Below are 15509 nucleotides of genomic sequence, written 5' to 3' on the forward strand. Positions count from 1 at the left end.
CTATCATTATTGTAAACAACAACAAAACTAGTAGACTCAAAATGAATAGCTTGTTTTATAGATGGCAAAACATACCAATTTTGGATAAAGGAGACTGACCGGAAATTACTGACTGAAAAAGCTCATTGACACAAACGATCGAAAACAACATTGCATAAGATTATTACCCCTTTTATGCATTCTAAGGTTAAGTTTGGTCGCAGTAGACTACTTTTGACTATCTTGGTGCAACGCCATTGAAAATGTCGCATTTGTCACTTTATTAATTCCCAACAACAGCAAAACTAAGTAAAGGTTTCATAAATCATAGCTTGATGTAAATTCTCTGAGGTAGAGCAGTCAGCTCTTTTTCCTACGGGCAGTTTCTAATAATTCCCGGAACATCGAGAGCTTCTCACTCAGCAGAACGCTGGATGAACGCAGCGGTGCCGCAATCAGCGAAATCCCGCATTCACCATTCACATCCACACCGCGTCTGCTGCCTGACATATAGACTATAGGCTCAAGCTATATGCATCTGTCTAGACAACAACTGACAGCAAACGCTGACGCTTTCAACCACCGTGTTAGGAATCGCTTAAACCTCTCAAAGATCGTCTTTAAGCTCTAATTTATTTCGGAAGTCGTTTGGTTATAAACCGAGCGTTCGCACGATGGTTCTGCTGCATCGCCGCCGGAGAAAAGAGACGCTGGTTTGGCTTCTGCCCGGTCTGCTTGGAGTCTGGTAAGTTTTTGTTTCATAGGGGGCAAAAGAAACAAGGGGTGCAATCAATGTGACTACTAAAATAGCCCTTGACCGACAACACACACACTTGGACAGTCCACGACGCGAACAGCTGGCGTGATTCTGTAATGTAGTCTATAGTGCTGCAGAACGTTTTAGTTTTACGCTTTTGTTGTAACACATTCAATTCATTAAACACCAAAACATTTCCACTTATAACTGTCAATCACGACACGTGGAGTTGTGTGTACACTGAATACATTTGAGAACAGATTGTAAGTGACAGTTTTGCTCAGGGCATTCGTGTTGATGTCGTCTTGTCATTTTAGCGTGGACGTGCAATAGTCTCCAAACAACCTTGAGGATACTTTAGCCAGCATTCAGCTACAATTCAACAAACAGCACCTCAACTATTAGATTGTGCTTCATCACAAGAGAAGAGCATTTCCTCGTTGTAAATGTAAATGTTATGCATAAGTTGTAGTCCACATTAACACTTATGTTGGTTCACGCTATACTTTGGTTTTCTTCAGCTCATTTTTGGCAGCTCATTCAACGTATAGCTTATATACATATGTAAATGCTTAATAGAATAAACATACTTGGGTTGTAATATTAAATACCTCTCATTTAATTACATTATGTGAAAAACAACCCTTTCTAATTGTCATCTATAGCCAAAAACGCTTTCCCCCCCTCTTATTCAGGCATGTGTTTGTCCTTCTGTTTTTGTCATGATTATTAACGCTTGCCCCTGAGGCCCACAAAGGTCATTCGGAGGCTACTGTTGTGTCCAGACAATGTAAAATACTGCATTTGAGGAAAATATTCTCTCTGTATTTTCCATTGACAGCCTTCTTTTTAACTGCTCAGCACTGTGCCTACGGGGATCAATAACCTACATTCTCTCCACCCACCTGGGTCTCATCCATAGGGATGCTTCTTATTGATTTTTCTGTCTTTCATTATTTGCATATGTATGGGAATGTACCATTTAGATTTGTTTGCAAAACTCAAATATATAATCACATTTACCGGTCAGTCTGGGTACTTTTTTTTGAAGATATATATGTGACCATGGACCACAAAACCAGTCTTAAGCAGCATGGGTATATTTGCAACAATAGCCAAAAATACATTGTATGGGTCAAAATTATTGATTTTTCTTTTATGCCAAAAATCATTAGGATAGTAAGTAAAGATCATGTTCCATTAAGATATTTTGTAATTTTCCTACTGTATATATATATCAAAACTTAATTTTTGAGTAGTAATGTGCATTGAATAAGAATTTCATGTTGGACAACTTTAAAGGTGATTTTCCTAATATTTAGATTTTTTCACCCTCAGATTCTAGATTTTTAAATAGTTGTATCTTGGCCAATATTGTCCAGTCCTAACAAACCATACATCAATGGAAAGCTTATTAATTCACCTTTCATGTCTTGTCATCCAGGGTCACATATTTTGACTATTCAGATATGAACACATTTGAATCAGTTTTACTATTTTATATGTCACGTCTAGACAAATGACGGACGGTACGTCTACTTTCATCGAGCAAGTGTATTTCTACTGTTGTTGGCTATATCTACTATTTAAACCTTTTATTTCTCCACAACTAACAAATAACAGGCATTAAACTAATATGTGACCCTGGACCACAAAACCAGTCTTAAAGGCCTTTTTTTTTAAATTGAGATTTAGGACAGAACAATGTTTGGCCGAAATACAGCTATTTGAAAATCTGAAATCTGAGGGTGCAAAAAAATCGAAATATTGAGAAAATCAACTTTAAAATTGTCCAAATAAAGTTCTTAGCAATGCTTATTACTAATCAAAAATTAAGTTTTGATATATTTACGGTAGGAAATTTACAAGAAATACACTGTACCTGACAATTATAGTACACAGTGGTTAAAGACACCTAATATAAACCAAATATTGTTTTGAATATTCTTCAATTTACCCATGATCCAGCCTTTTGCACTGTTAGTTGTTATGGCCTGCAGCTTCAAGTTGTGACCTTAGAGGAGACTCAGTCTAGACTGAGTGGGAATGGCGCACATTTCAGTTAAAAGTGATACCCGATGTGTCTGTTCCTACAGATAATGCTCTAGAGAATAAATTTAGAAGCTCTTACACCATATACTGCAAGAGAGCGAGTGCGAGAGGGAGTTATGGGTGATAATTTAAACCCCTCACCTTCAGCTGTTCCCTCCCTCCACTGCCAGAACACATCTTCATTAATCACTGCATTCTTTTATTAGAACCTCCTCTTTGTATCTCCAGCACTGCACTCATTTAAAAGACTCCTCTCTCCTGCCGTCACGACGGTCCCATACATTTACAGTCACTGATGACTTCTTTTATCTGTTCTTCCTGTAAAACTCATCATACAAACTCTCTATTTCTCCCTGTGGCTGTCATATCTAGCTCTCTAAAGCGGCCACTCGCTTTTTAGAGTTTAAGCTCATAATATAAACTGACTTCTCTTTAACTACTCTCAATTTTAAAATGAATATTGCTCTATTATATACCTCATTGCTGTCTGTCTACTCATATTGCCTCTGTTTGTTTCTGTTTTTATGACAGCATGGCATTTGGCCCGAGCAAAGCAGAGGAGGAAGATTACGAGGATGTCCCCATAAATAAAACTTGGGTTTTATCACCAAAGGTCTATGAGAGCGACGTCACCCTTATCCTAAACAAATTACTGCAAGGTTATGACAACAAACTGAGACCAGATATCGGAGGCAAGTCAAATTTTTTGAAAAGGTTGCATGCTTATATCCAGGTCCACAAAGGATCTGTGCGTGTTTATAACATAGTGTTGCAGCTTATGGGTAACTGAAAAATGTGAATAATTATGAGATAATGCCATCGTTATTAGGAAGCCACATGAAGAGGAACACACTGTGACAATTAAACCCTCCAAGCAGTTTAGAGCTTCTCTGTAATCATCATTTTTAGTTTACCATCAGCATTACTGCAGTGTTAAATGAACAAGTGCTAGGCTTTAGGATTTTGCTGATGTTTTTCTTCACGGCAGAGCTGTACAGGTCACTTTATTCTCAGTACATCAGTGTTCTGGCAGCGACGCAGCTGACTAGAGTTCAGTTATTTAAGAGGATTTATCTCAGTGGTGTTCGGGTACAATAGACCCAAATCACTATTGATCTTCCTTCTTTATCTGTGTTCAATGTGTCTGAGATCGAGGGAGAGAGTGCAAGTATGAGCAGAACTCAGTTAATCAGAGCACAGAGCAAGCGCTGAGGGATTGCAGGTCAACTAGCCGAGTTTTTGTGATTTGTCATGTCTCTGTGACTGGATTTCCTGCGACAGGAATATTTTTGAAAGCGCAAGGATGAGGATTCAGGCAGCTTTGAGTAATTTGCGTGGCTATTGTAGGAAACATGAATTGGTTTGCAGTCCATTTCACTTCTGTAATGAGATGTATTTCTGAGTGAAACAGGATACTCAATGAGAAAATTTCATTGTATCCACCGATTGGCAATTGATTGGATGGTTACATACCAGGATGGAGCCAGACTGAATGTGCGTTTGCTAAAAATAGCTGTCTATTGGTTTTGCTATTGACTATAGGTTAACATTATTCAATAGACCACACTAAGTGATGCAGAAAGAGAAAGGAAAAAGCAAGATAATACATGATTAAAGCTTATGAATACAAACACATTTTTATATGGAAGTCCAGTTCTGCCGCAGAATTGTGTGGGATATACTTGCAACTGCAAGATATAAATTCGCAGTTCTGAGAAGTCAAAATTGTGAGATATAAAATCTCAAGTACCTTTTTAATTTTTATTTTTTGTGGCAGAGACAAAAACACAGAATTACAAGATGTAAACTTAAAGGGATAGTTCACCTAAAAATGTAAATTATCTCATGATTTACTCACCCTCAAGCCATCTTATGTGTATATGACTTTTTCTTTCAGGTGAATTCAATTGGAGTTATATTAAAAATCTCCTTGCTCTTCCAAGCTTGGTAATGGCAGTGAATGGGTGTTGAGGTTTCGAAGCAAAATAAAGTGCATCCATCCATCATAAAAAATGCTTCACATGGTTCCGAGGTGTTAATAAAGGCTTTCGGAAGTGAATTAAAGTGTGTAAAACTTTATAAAGTGCAATCTCTAGCTTACACTAACTCTCGTATGCGTGTTAAAAGAGAGTGCCATTCCAGCAGATGACGTAGGATGTAGGAGTAGCATAAGCTCTGGTGAGAAGTGATGAATGCGGAAGCGCAGTGGAGAGCAAAATTTAGAAGTACAAAATGAGGATTTGTAAAGAAAAATGTTGGAAGTTTTTCGATCAAAGCCAAGAGGAGACTGTTTTTCCTTTCTTTTAAACAAAACTTGGTACTTGTGAGACTATCATATTCTCACCAGAGCTTATGCTACACCTACGTCCTACATCGTCCGTTGGAACACACCTCTGAGATTATGGTATATAAAGTATTAAACATGGACATTTTTCTTACACAAATGCATCACATTTACTTTGGAAGGCCTTTATTAACCCACCGAAGCCGTGTGGAGTGCTTTTTATGATAAATGGATGCACTTTAAAATACCAGGAAGAAGCTTGAAAGAGCTAGGACACTTTTTAATATAATTTAGATTGTGTTCATCTGAAAGATGAAAGTCATTACCACCAAGAATGGCTTGAGGGTGAGAAAGTCATGAGGTAATTTTCATTTTTGGGTGAACTATCACTTTAAAATTCAGAGAAAAATTTTAGAATTGCTAGATTTAAACTTGGAATTGCAAAAACGCTGGAAACAGCTTCCATATTTTTTCTAATGAAAGATGCACAATGGAAAGGTGCATTCAGCAACTACAGTCAGTTATGATTTTATGAATACAATAGAGCATCAACAGTTTCTAAAATGGATGCTAAATAGGTTTTGTATTTGGCCCTTTCAAACAATGACTGCATGATCTATTTTTTCACACTGAGGACAACTGAGGAACTCGTATGCAACTATTATAGAAGGTTCAAATACTCACTGATGCTCCAGACGGAAACACGATGCATTAGGCACCAGGGGTGTACATTTTTCTTATTTTGCCTAAATATCATATATTTTTTTATTTAGTACTGCCCTTTAGAAGCTACAGAAGATACTGACATGTTTCCCAGAAGACAAAATAAGTTAAATTTACAAATTCCAAAAAGTTTTCACCCCCTGGCTCTTAATGCATTGTATCTCCTTCTGGAGCATTTCAACCTTCTGTAATAGTTAAATATGAGTCCCTCAGTTGTGGTCAAAGATGGATCTCAAAATCATACAACCATTGTTGGAAAGGGTTCAAATACACAAAATGCTGAAAAACCAAAGTATTTGTGGGACCTGAAGGATTTTTCTAAAGAACAGCAGGCAGATTAACTGTTCAGGGCAAACAAAGAACTCATGAACAACTATCACTACACATAAAAACACAGCTGTGAATACGTGACATCATTCAGGTAACAACACAGTATTAAGAATCAAGTGTATGTAAACTTTTGAACAGGGTAATTTTTATAAATGTACATATTATTTTCTCTTGTGGACGATGTGTAAACATTTTTTATGTTAAATATCTTATTCAGGTCAGTACTAAATAAAAAATAACATGCATTTTGTATAATCCCTCTTATTTTGGTAAAATAATTAACATTTTGCAGTTTCTGCAAGGTGTGTGTAAACTTTTGACTTCAATTCAATTTAATTTTTGGATTTTTATTTGATAGCTATGATTAACAATTATTGTAATTTGAATATTTGTAATTATATTTCTAGTGAGACCGACTGTGATTGAGACGGCAGTGTACGTGAACAGCATAGGCCCAGTAGATCCCATCAATATGGTGAGCAGAAATGTACAATAATACGTTATGTTCAGAGCTGTAAATAAAACAGACACTCTAAGCAACCGTTTAGATCCATTTCACGACTACTGTCACAACCAATACCCACATAATTTCACAGTTACAAAAACAACCGTAAGGCTCTTACAGCTAGACCTCTTGTTTGTTTGTTTGGTGTTTTTTTTTTTTTTTTTGTAGGAGTACACCATAGACATCTTCTTTGCTCAGACGTGGTACGACAGCAGACTCAAATTCAACAGCTCGATGAAACTCCTAATGCTGAACAGCAACATGGTCGGAAAAATCTGGATCCCTGACACCTTTTTCCGCAACTCACGTAAATCCGACGCCCACTGGATCACGACACCTAATCGCCTTCTGCGGCTCTGGAGCAACGGAAGAGTGATGTATACGTTAAGGTGTGTCCATTAAGAGCAGAGTGAATGTTTGTGCGACAAAAGTACGTGTCCTCGTACGTGGCACCCGCTGTCCGTTGCAGCACATGTTTAAGCCATTACATCTGATTCACATTTATTTATGTCAGTGACTGTTAAATCAGAGTGTGTTCATACTACAAATACCAAAGCCTACACAAATGCACTACCTCTTAAATGTCACAATCAACATTTTTTTGTTTGTTTTGCTATTGTCTATGATTCTTCTTTGTTAGGTTGACTATTAATGCGGAATGCTACCTTAAGCTGCATAACTTTCCCATGGATGAACATTCGTGCCCTCTGGAGTTTTCAAGCTGTAGGTGTTAAATTCTTATGTCAATCTGTCACTCAGCCTCAGTCCCGTCCCGAACGCTGCCGGGCAGCCAATCCCCATACATTGCCTCTGTCAGCCAACCATGCATTGCCAGTATTAGCCAACCAAGCCTTAACATTGCAGAAGGTCTGAAACCAACTACCATCCTCTAACCTTGCAATGAGTGAGGACAGATGTCATTCTTCTCCAGCTCTCTCTCTCCATCCCCTCTCTCCCCTCTTCTCAGGCTATGTCACCCCTCCATCCGTGATTAGCATCATGCCTCAGCTTCTCATGTGTCATCATTCTCTGTGGGCACGGGAAGGGCATGCTGCGCTTTAGTCTAACAGAGTGCTGCTGTGTGAAGCCTCAGTGCCATTCTACCATCATTGTAACTTCTTATTGACATACCGAAATGAAAGGTTACAGGTAATCTGGTGGATGTGATTTTTTTTCCATTTGCAGATGGGTATCCAAAGAACGAGATCCAGTATAGATGGCAGCGTCGTTCGGTTGAGGTTGCAGACCAGCGATACTGGAGGCTTTACCAGTTTGCCTTTGTGGGTCTACGAAACTCTTCTGATGTGGCACACACTCAGTCTGGTATGAGAATAAAAAAAAAACAGAATATGTAATAATGGAAGATTAAATAATAACTACAACAATAAATGAGCAGATATTATTGTTAAACAAAGCCAGTAATAAGGGTCAATTTTTTGACATTTAGATTTATACATCATAGGACAATATTTGGTTGAGATACAACTATTTGAAAATCTGGAATCTGAGGGTGCAAAAAAATCTAAATATTGAGAAAATCGCCTTTAACGTTGTCCAAATGAAGTTCTTGGCTATGTATATTACTAATGAAAACTGATATATTTACGGTAGGAAATTTACAAATTATCTTCATGGAACATGATCTTTACTAAATAACCTAATGATTTTTGGCACAAAAGAAAAATCGATAATTTTGACCCATACAATGTATTGTTGGCTATTGCTACAAATTTACCTGTTCTACTTAACACTGGTTTTGTGGTCCAGGGTCACATATATAAGTTAATAATAACACGAGTGGTTATTATTATTATTATTAATAATAATAATAATAATAATTTTTATTAATTGTAGATTTTGAGTTGTCATTATTGATGACTAATGATGTTACAAAGAAAATTAAAAATAACAGTAGATTGGTGGTAATTAATAGTACTTAAATGAGCAAATATTATTAATGGTAAAATATTGTTATTTTAAACAACAATAGTAATCATTATTATTATTATTATTTAAAATAACATTAGTACTAATAATAGATTATAATAGAATTATAATAGCAGATAAGTAATAATAATAATGCATATTTTTATTAATAATAATAATAAACAATAATAATACATAAGTGGTTAATTATTATTAATCTGCTTATTGTTATTTATTAATAGAATATATGGCCCTATGGAACTTGGTTTATTTCTTTCCAAATTCTGTTTTTTTGTTTTTGTTTGTTTTTTCATTTTCCATTTTTTGGATTTAGTTTTTTTTTCTGTTTTAAAAACATGAATCGATAAGCATGTCTAATTAACTGAAATCATGAAACGTAAATAATTTAACAGCAATTTATTAAAAGTCTGACAAAAATGAAAATTTTGAAATAAGTATATATGGGTCAAAAACGTTAAGATGTCCAAATCAAAAGGAATTTACAAAAGTGATTTTATGTCCATAAAAAGAACATTACATGTAAGTAAAGTGTCTACTTTTAAGGTTTCAAATAAGTTTTTGGAGAATAAAATGTCAAAATTTGGTTGAAATATTACATTGTCATTCAGTGTAACACAATATTTATGTAAAATTCAAAGAAATTAAACAGAAAACTTTATCATTTTTTTTTTTTGGAAAAACAATATATATACAGATATCGATATATATATATATATATATATATATATATATATATATATATATATATATATATTTTAATCAGTTTTTATTTACCAAATTATGTGTTTTCCACTAATTGTCTAGATTTCATTTTGATGGTTTCATTACATTTTAATAATCAAAAGCAATTCATTTATTATATATATTTAAATTTTTTTTTAAAGTAGTTTTGTGTAATTAAGTAAAGTAATACATTTCTGTCACAGTTTCTTCAAGTTAAACTGAACTTTTATTTTGACGGGTTAATATTAATCCCAAATTCCATTCCAATCCCCGAAATCTAATTTTTATGACTGCATTCCGCGATTCCGTCAGCATTTTCCGTGGTTTCTGTAGTATATCTGAAGTCATTGATTATAATATCTTTGTTAATTAAGATGTGTAATTGCTGTCTAAAATGCACAAATGTCTTATATTAATAGGGGAATATGTGGTTATGACCATCTTCTTTGACCTGAGCCGAAGAATGGGCTATTTCACCATCCAGACCTACATCCCCTGCAGCATGATTGTGGTTCTGTCCTGGGTCTCTTTCTGGATTAACAAGGATGCTGTGCCTGCCAGAACATCTTTAGGTAATCTAAAAAGATTCAGAGTGAATACAAATCAATAGGAACAACAATAGCATTTCATTACATTATGTGAATGCATTACCCAAGTACATGTGATAATGAAAAGGAAATGCTTCAGTGGGGGAGCTCAATTACTGTGCATCTTGATTGGCTTAGGTATCACAACTGTGCTCACCATGACAACCCTAAGCACCATATCCAGGAAGTCCTTGCCGAAGGTGTCGTACGTGACAGCCATGGATCTGTTTGTGTCTGTCTGCTTCATCTTCACCTTCGCTGCGCTTATGGAATATGGGACCCTGCATTATTTCACAAGCAATCGACAGAACAAGAAGACCAAATCAAGCCATGCACAGGTGAATTAACTTCATTCTGTTAATAAAAAGACCAGTTCATCAAAAATAGAAAATCCTTTCATTTAGTCAAGAAATTAAGTGCTCTTTTTTCATATAATTACAGTGAATCGGAATCAGCACTTTTAAGCTTCTAAAAGGATCAAATGCACCATAAAATATCATAAAAGTGGTCCATGTGAATAGTGTGTTACATTCCAGGTTTGTAAAGAGACTGAATTTATGTGATTCATAAGCAAATCATACATTATGAGAATCAGATGAACAAAGACCCCAACAAAGATTCCATTGAAAAACCACTTCTATTATGAATATGCTAAGAAAAGCTGAAATGTCAAAATGTTCTGAGTAACCAAGTAATTCTGGTCTGCTTCTCACATAAAGCTATCATATCAACCACTTTTCTAACATCTGTATGCTGTTTTTGCCATTTAATTTTATTATATTGAAAAATATCCTTTAAAAAAAAATATATACACTACCAGTCTGTTTTTTAAAGAAGTGTCTTCTGTAAAGCAGTCAAATTTGGATCTTTTTACTATTTAAAATAATTGTTATATATTTGAATATATTTTAAAATGTAATTTATTCTTGTGATTTTAGAGCTGAATTTTTAGTATTATTACACCAGTCAAATTATCCTTCAGAAATCATATTAATATTCTGATTTGCTGTTCAAAAAACATTTATTATTATTAGGTTGAAAACATAATGATTAATAGAAAGTTCAGAAGTATAGCATTTATCTGAAATAATCTTTTGTAGAATTATAAATGTCTTTATCATCACTTTTGATATCAATTTAAAGCATCCTTGCTAAATAAAAGTATGAATTTCTATATTTTTTACTGACTCAAAGCTTTTGATTGCTTTAGTGCTGTTATAATTCATGCTGAATGAGACGATAGACAATATACAAACAAACAAGATATTTAATATTAATCTTCAAGAGGAACAAGGCAGGAACAGGCAGGAACAGAGATCTTCATATACGTAACACAACATTAAGGACCGACAGGGAACTGAACTCAAAGACAGACTTATAAAGGCAAACTAATCATCAAACACAGGTGATGGGGATAACGGGTAATGAGGGCAAAACCAATAATCACAGAATGACAGGGGGAGACAATGGGAAAAACCAAATGAACAGACAGACAGAATGTAACATTACGCCCCCCTCCGAATAGGCGCGTCCTCGCGCCGTAGAAAACAAAAAACAGAACAGAAAAGAGGAGTGGAAAACCAGAAAATTTGAGTCTATAATGGAGGAGGCTTCGGCGGAGGACGCAACCCAGGAAGGGGGACCAAAACAAAAGTCCTAGTGGCAGACAAGACAGTCCAAGGGGGCGACGATGGTGGGAGGAGCTAGGGAGGAAACAGGAGGGGTCTGAAGCAGGAGAAACTGAGCAGCACCCAGATAGCAGCCATGACGACTGCCCACGGTGGAGCCGACGGAGGGAAGAGCCATGGTGGAGGAAGGACCGCCGACTCCAGGGGTCCGACCGACAGAGACGGAGCAGCTGGCGAAGGAACCCGAGGCGGAGATGGAGAGCTGAAGATCCAGGGCGACACCGTGGATCTGGAGGGCCAAGGCGGAACTGGAGGCTCTGGCGGCCGAGGCGGAGGCGGAGTTCCGGAGGTCCATAGCGGGGCCGGAGCAACAGAGGATGGAGGCTGTGCCGGAGGGAGGGAGGAGTCCGTAGGAGCCGGTACGGCGTGACAAGGCACAGCCGGAGGAGCAGAGTCCTTAGGTGATGGAGGGACGACGACTGACCAGGGCGGAGCCAGAGAGACGATGGAGCCCGGTGGAGCTGGTGGACCGACGGGCGACGGTGGAGATGAGGGCGTTGAGAGCCGTGGTGGAGCCGCAGGGTCGGAGGGCCGAGGTGGAGATCTGGGCTCTGAGGCTGGAGGCGGAGCTGAGGGATCCTCCAGCCATGACACCAATGGTAACTGGCAGCCCTGCGGCGAGCCCACTGCACTGATGGTATGCTGAGGGTGAGCAGAGGGGCTGTCAGGGGACAGCGGTGGCCAGGCAGACGGACACATGAGTAGCATAGGGGGGGTGGGTGGGAATTTCGAGCAGACAGGTTGAAATTGACAGACAGGTATCGCAGAATAGAAGTCTATTAAGTCACAAGAATTATTCTCCAAGACTTCGGAAAAAAAGTCAATCAAGTCCCCAGAGTTATCCATCTTACCCCCAGCGGTGTGGCAGTGGGCAGGGCTCTCCATTTCCCTCACTTACTCCACGTCGCAATCCACCGTCGCAGATGTAGAAACCGGCTCACGCACCTGATCAGCCGGAGAGGACTCTGGCTCTGCCACTCGCGGCTCTAGTCCCTCATCCGCGGCGCGCTCGGGTTCATACTCCGCATGTCGGGGGGTGATGGTTGGCTGCTCTCTGGGTCATGAGTGGGGCTGACGTCCTCCTCGACGAAACCGACAGTCCAGGATGATCCACAGGACGCCAGCACCCACTCGATGTATTCGGCGAGGCTCTCTCGAGGAACCTCCCCGGACAGCTGCTCCTTGATGGTGTTATTAAGTCCATTTCGGAAGAACGTGCACAAGCAGCTGTCCGGGTAATGTGTTAACGGGGTGAGGAACACAAAGTCTCTGATGTGGTCCTCGAGAGAGCGGTTCCCCTGCTTCAGGAGGATGATGAGGATGGCAGGGTTATCCATAACAAAATAAATAACAAAACAAACACTGAGAAAAACGAAAAAATAACACGCAGGGGAAAACGCCGTGAACTGTTTCGGTCGGTCCTTCTGTTATAATTCGTGCTGAATGAGATGAGACGATAGACAATATACAAACAAACAAGATATTTAATATTAATCTTCAAGAGGAACAAGGCAGGAACAGAGATCTTCATACACGTAACACAACATTAAGGACCGACAGGGAACTGAACTCAAAGACAGACTTATAAAAGCAAACTAATCATCAAACACAGGTGACGGGGATAACGGGTAATGAGGGCAAAACCAATAATCACAGAATGACAGGGGGAGACAATGGGAAAAACCAAATGAACAGACAGACAGAATGTAACAAGTGCAGGGGTGCCCAACCGTGTTTCTGGAGATCTACCATCCTACAAAGTTCAGATCCAACCCTGATCAAACACACCTGAACCAGCTAATTAATCTCTTACATAGCACTTGATAATTACAGACAGCTGTGTTGGAGCAGGGCTGGAAATAAAGTCTGCAGGTAGGTAGATATTGATAACAAATATATATAAAAAAGTTTCTTGAACAGCTAATCAGCATATTTTTTAAGGATCATGTGAGTAATAATGCTGAAAATGTAGCTTTGATCACAGAAATAAACTACATTTTAAAATATATTCAAATAGAAAGCAGCTATTTAAATAGTAAAAATATTTCAAAATTTTACTGTTTTTGCTGTATTTTGGACAAATAAATGCAGGGTTGGTGAGCATAAGAGACGTCCTTAAAAACATTAAACATCTTACTGTCCAAAATCTTTTGACTGGTAGTGTATAATAGATAAACAATAATAAAAAGTCACATGAGGATTAAAAAAATGACAAAATGTTAAGCGTTATGTTTCTTAGGAAACAGAACAAGTAAGCACCTAGCTGACCAATGATATTTCAAATTAATAAGTTTACTGCAATGCTTACCTGCTTGCTCACAGCTTCGTTTCGAACAGGCCACATTGTACTTTTGTTTGCAGTTAATTGAGTGTGCTGTGCAGCAGCTCTGGCATTTCCTTTTGTATTGCACATTGTTTTAGCAATGAAGCGGTAGTGACCTTGCTGTTCCTCTGTGTAGAAACCCAGCATGGTTAACATCAGACCGGGGACATCTCTGCTGCAGATGAACAATATTGCTCCCTACCACGAGGACGACGATTATGCTTATGAATGTCTGGATGGAAAAGACTGCACCAGTTTCTTCTGCTGCTTCGATGATTGTCGCTCCGGAGCTTGGCGTGAGAACAGAATGCATGTCCACGTCTCCAAAATCGACTCCTACTCCCGAATATTCTTCCCAACCGCCTTTGGCCTTTTCAACCTTGTCTACTGGATTGGATATCTGTATCTTTAAAGATGTTGGGCAAGTTGGAGAGGGACTCAGTTCTAGTAATACTTGCAAATCATCTGTAAATTCTCCATCTGCTAAATCTGGCGGCGTAAGTCTTTGAGAGAAGGGGACGTGCGAGGCTTGATTTGAATATATTAGTACTTAAGAGGAACCTCGGGTATTAAGACTTGTATGGCTTAATATAACATAAATGATGTATCTTACTTAAATATATAGTAGAAAACACACAAAAGACTTATGTTATTTAAAAATCCACATCGTTTTATACATTTTTTGGACTCGAAGATCAAAAGAGAAGCCATGTAAGTCTTCACTGCTGTTTCCAGCGATAAGAAGAGTAGAAAAGAATGGGAAGATGCCTGCGGAATACTAAAACATTTGAAAGACCTGCGTCTTTGTTCTCTCCACTTTAGCCCTGATGCCTTTAAAGCTTTTAGTAGACCACAGCTACAAAAAGAGACTAGAAACGGCAGAGACAAGAAATGCTAGTTGCCATCCTGGCAAGATGTAAACATGTTGACGCTTGCCATGACGCCGCAGACACTGAAGAGTTTTTTAGCATGGATTTCACTTGATATCCAGGGGCATTTAGACTCGTTGTGGGGAAAAATCAATGCCATTTGGTTGTAAGCCAGTGTTAATTTTGTTGAAGTCATAATTTGCGTCAATTACATTTTTCACAGACAAAAATGAGATGATAACGAAACAAAAACTCATTTTGAATGACAAAAACTATGATGAAAATCTATTGACTTTTCATCAACGAATAAAAACTGAGACAAAAATGTTAAAGAGGGGCGATTTGGGATTTGAGATTCATTCAGAACGAATCTGCAGCCTGGTTAGTAGGTTAGATGCGTACATTTGAACTGTATCATAGCCTATTGATCTATCCGGCAAGACATACACTGTAAAAAGTTTGCTGTAAATTTTACAGTAACTTACTGGCAGCTGGATGCCAGTAAGTTACTGTAAAAATGTTTACAGTATTATTACTGTAAGTGCATTTACAGTACTAAAAGACCTTTACTGTAATTTCATTTACAGTATTTTTATTGTAATTTCATTTACAGTGTTGTTACTGTATCTTCAATTACAGTATTTTTACTGTATTTTCAATTACAGTATCAGTACTATAGAGTTTATTTTCATTTATTTTAAACTTTTTTTACCTGTAAAAACAATCCAATTGTCGTATAGCA

The 15509-nt window shown here is 37.8% G+C and overlaps 1 protein-coding gene across 1 annotated transcript; it reads left to right on the forward strand.

The window, feature by feature from the left end:
* Window positions 1–488: 488 nt before the first annotated feature.
* gabrg1 (gamma-aminobutyric acid type A receptor subunit gamma1) lies at window positions 489–15281 on the forward strand. The gene is made up of 9 exons (XM_073835097.1): window positions 489–724; window positions 3320–3484; window positions 6537–6600; window positions 6799–7019; window positions 7271–7353; window positions 7816–7953; window positions 9720–9872; window positions 10026–10225; window positions 14035–15281. Exons 1-9 carry the CDS (start codon window positions 654–656, stop codon window positions 14308–14310), a joined length of 1371 nt encoding a protein of 456 aa, XP_073691198.1. The 5' UTR covers window positions 489–653; the 3' UTR covers window positions 14311–15281.
* The last annotated feature ends 228 nt before the right edge of the window (window positions 15282–15509 follow it).

Source organism: Garra rufa, chromosome 2, assembly GCF_049309525.1.
Source record: "Garra rufa chromosome 2, GarRuf1.0, whole genome shotgun sequence".
In the NCBI taxonomy this organism is placed as follows: domain Eukaryota; kingdom Metazoa; phylum Chordata; class Actinopteri; order Cypriniformes; family Cyprinidae; genus Garra; species Garra rufa.

Bases quoted from the DNA above. Each gene is read 5' to 3' on its own strand.
- gabrg1 (XM_073835097.1), top strand. From the start codon at position 654: ATGGTTCTGCTGCATCGCCGCCGGAGAAAAGAGACGCTGGTTTGGCTT. The intron at 725-3,319 runs GTAAGTTTTTGT...TTTTTATGACAG, and splicing joins CCCGGTCTGCTTGGAGTCTG to CATGGCATTTGGCCCGAGCA. The intron at 7,954-9,719 runs GTATGAGAATAA...TTATATTAATAG, and splicing joins TGTGGCACACACTCAGTCTG to GGGAATATGTGGTTATGACC.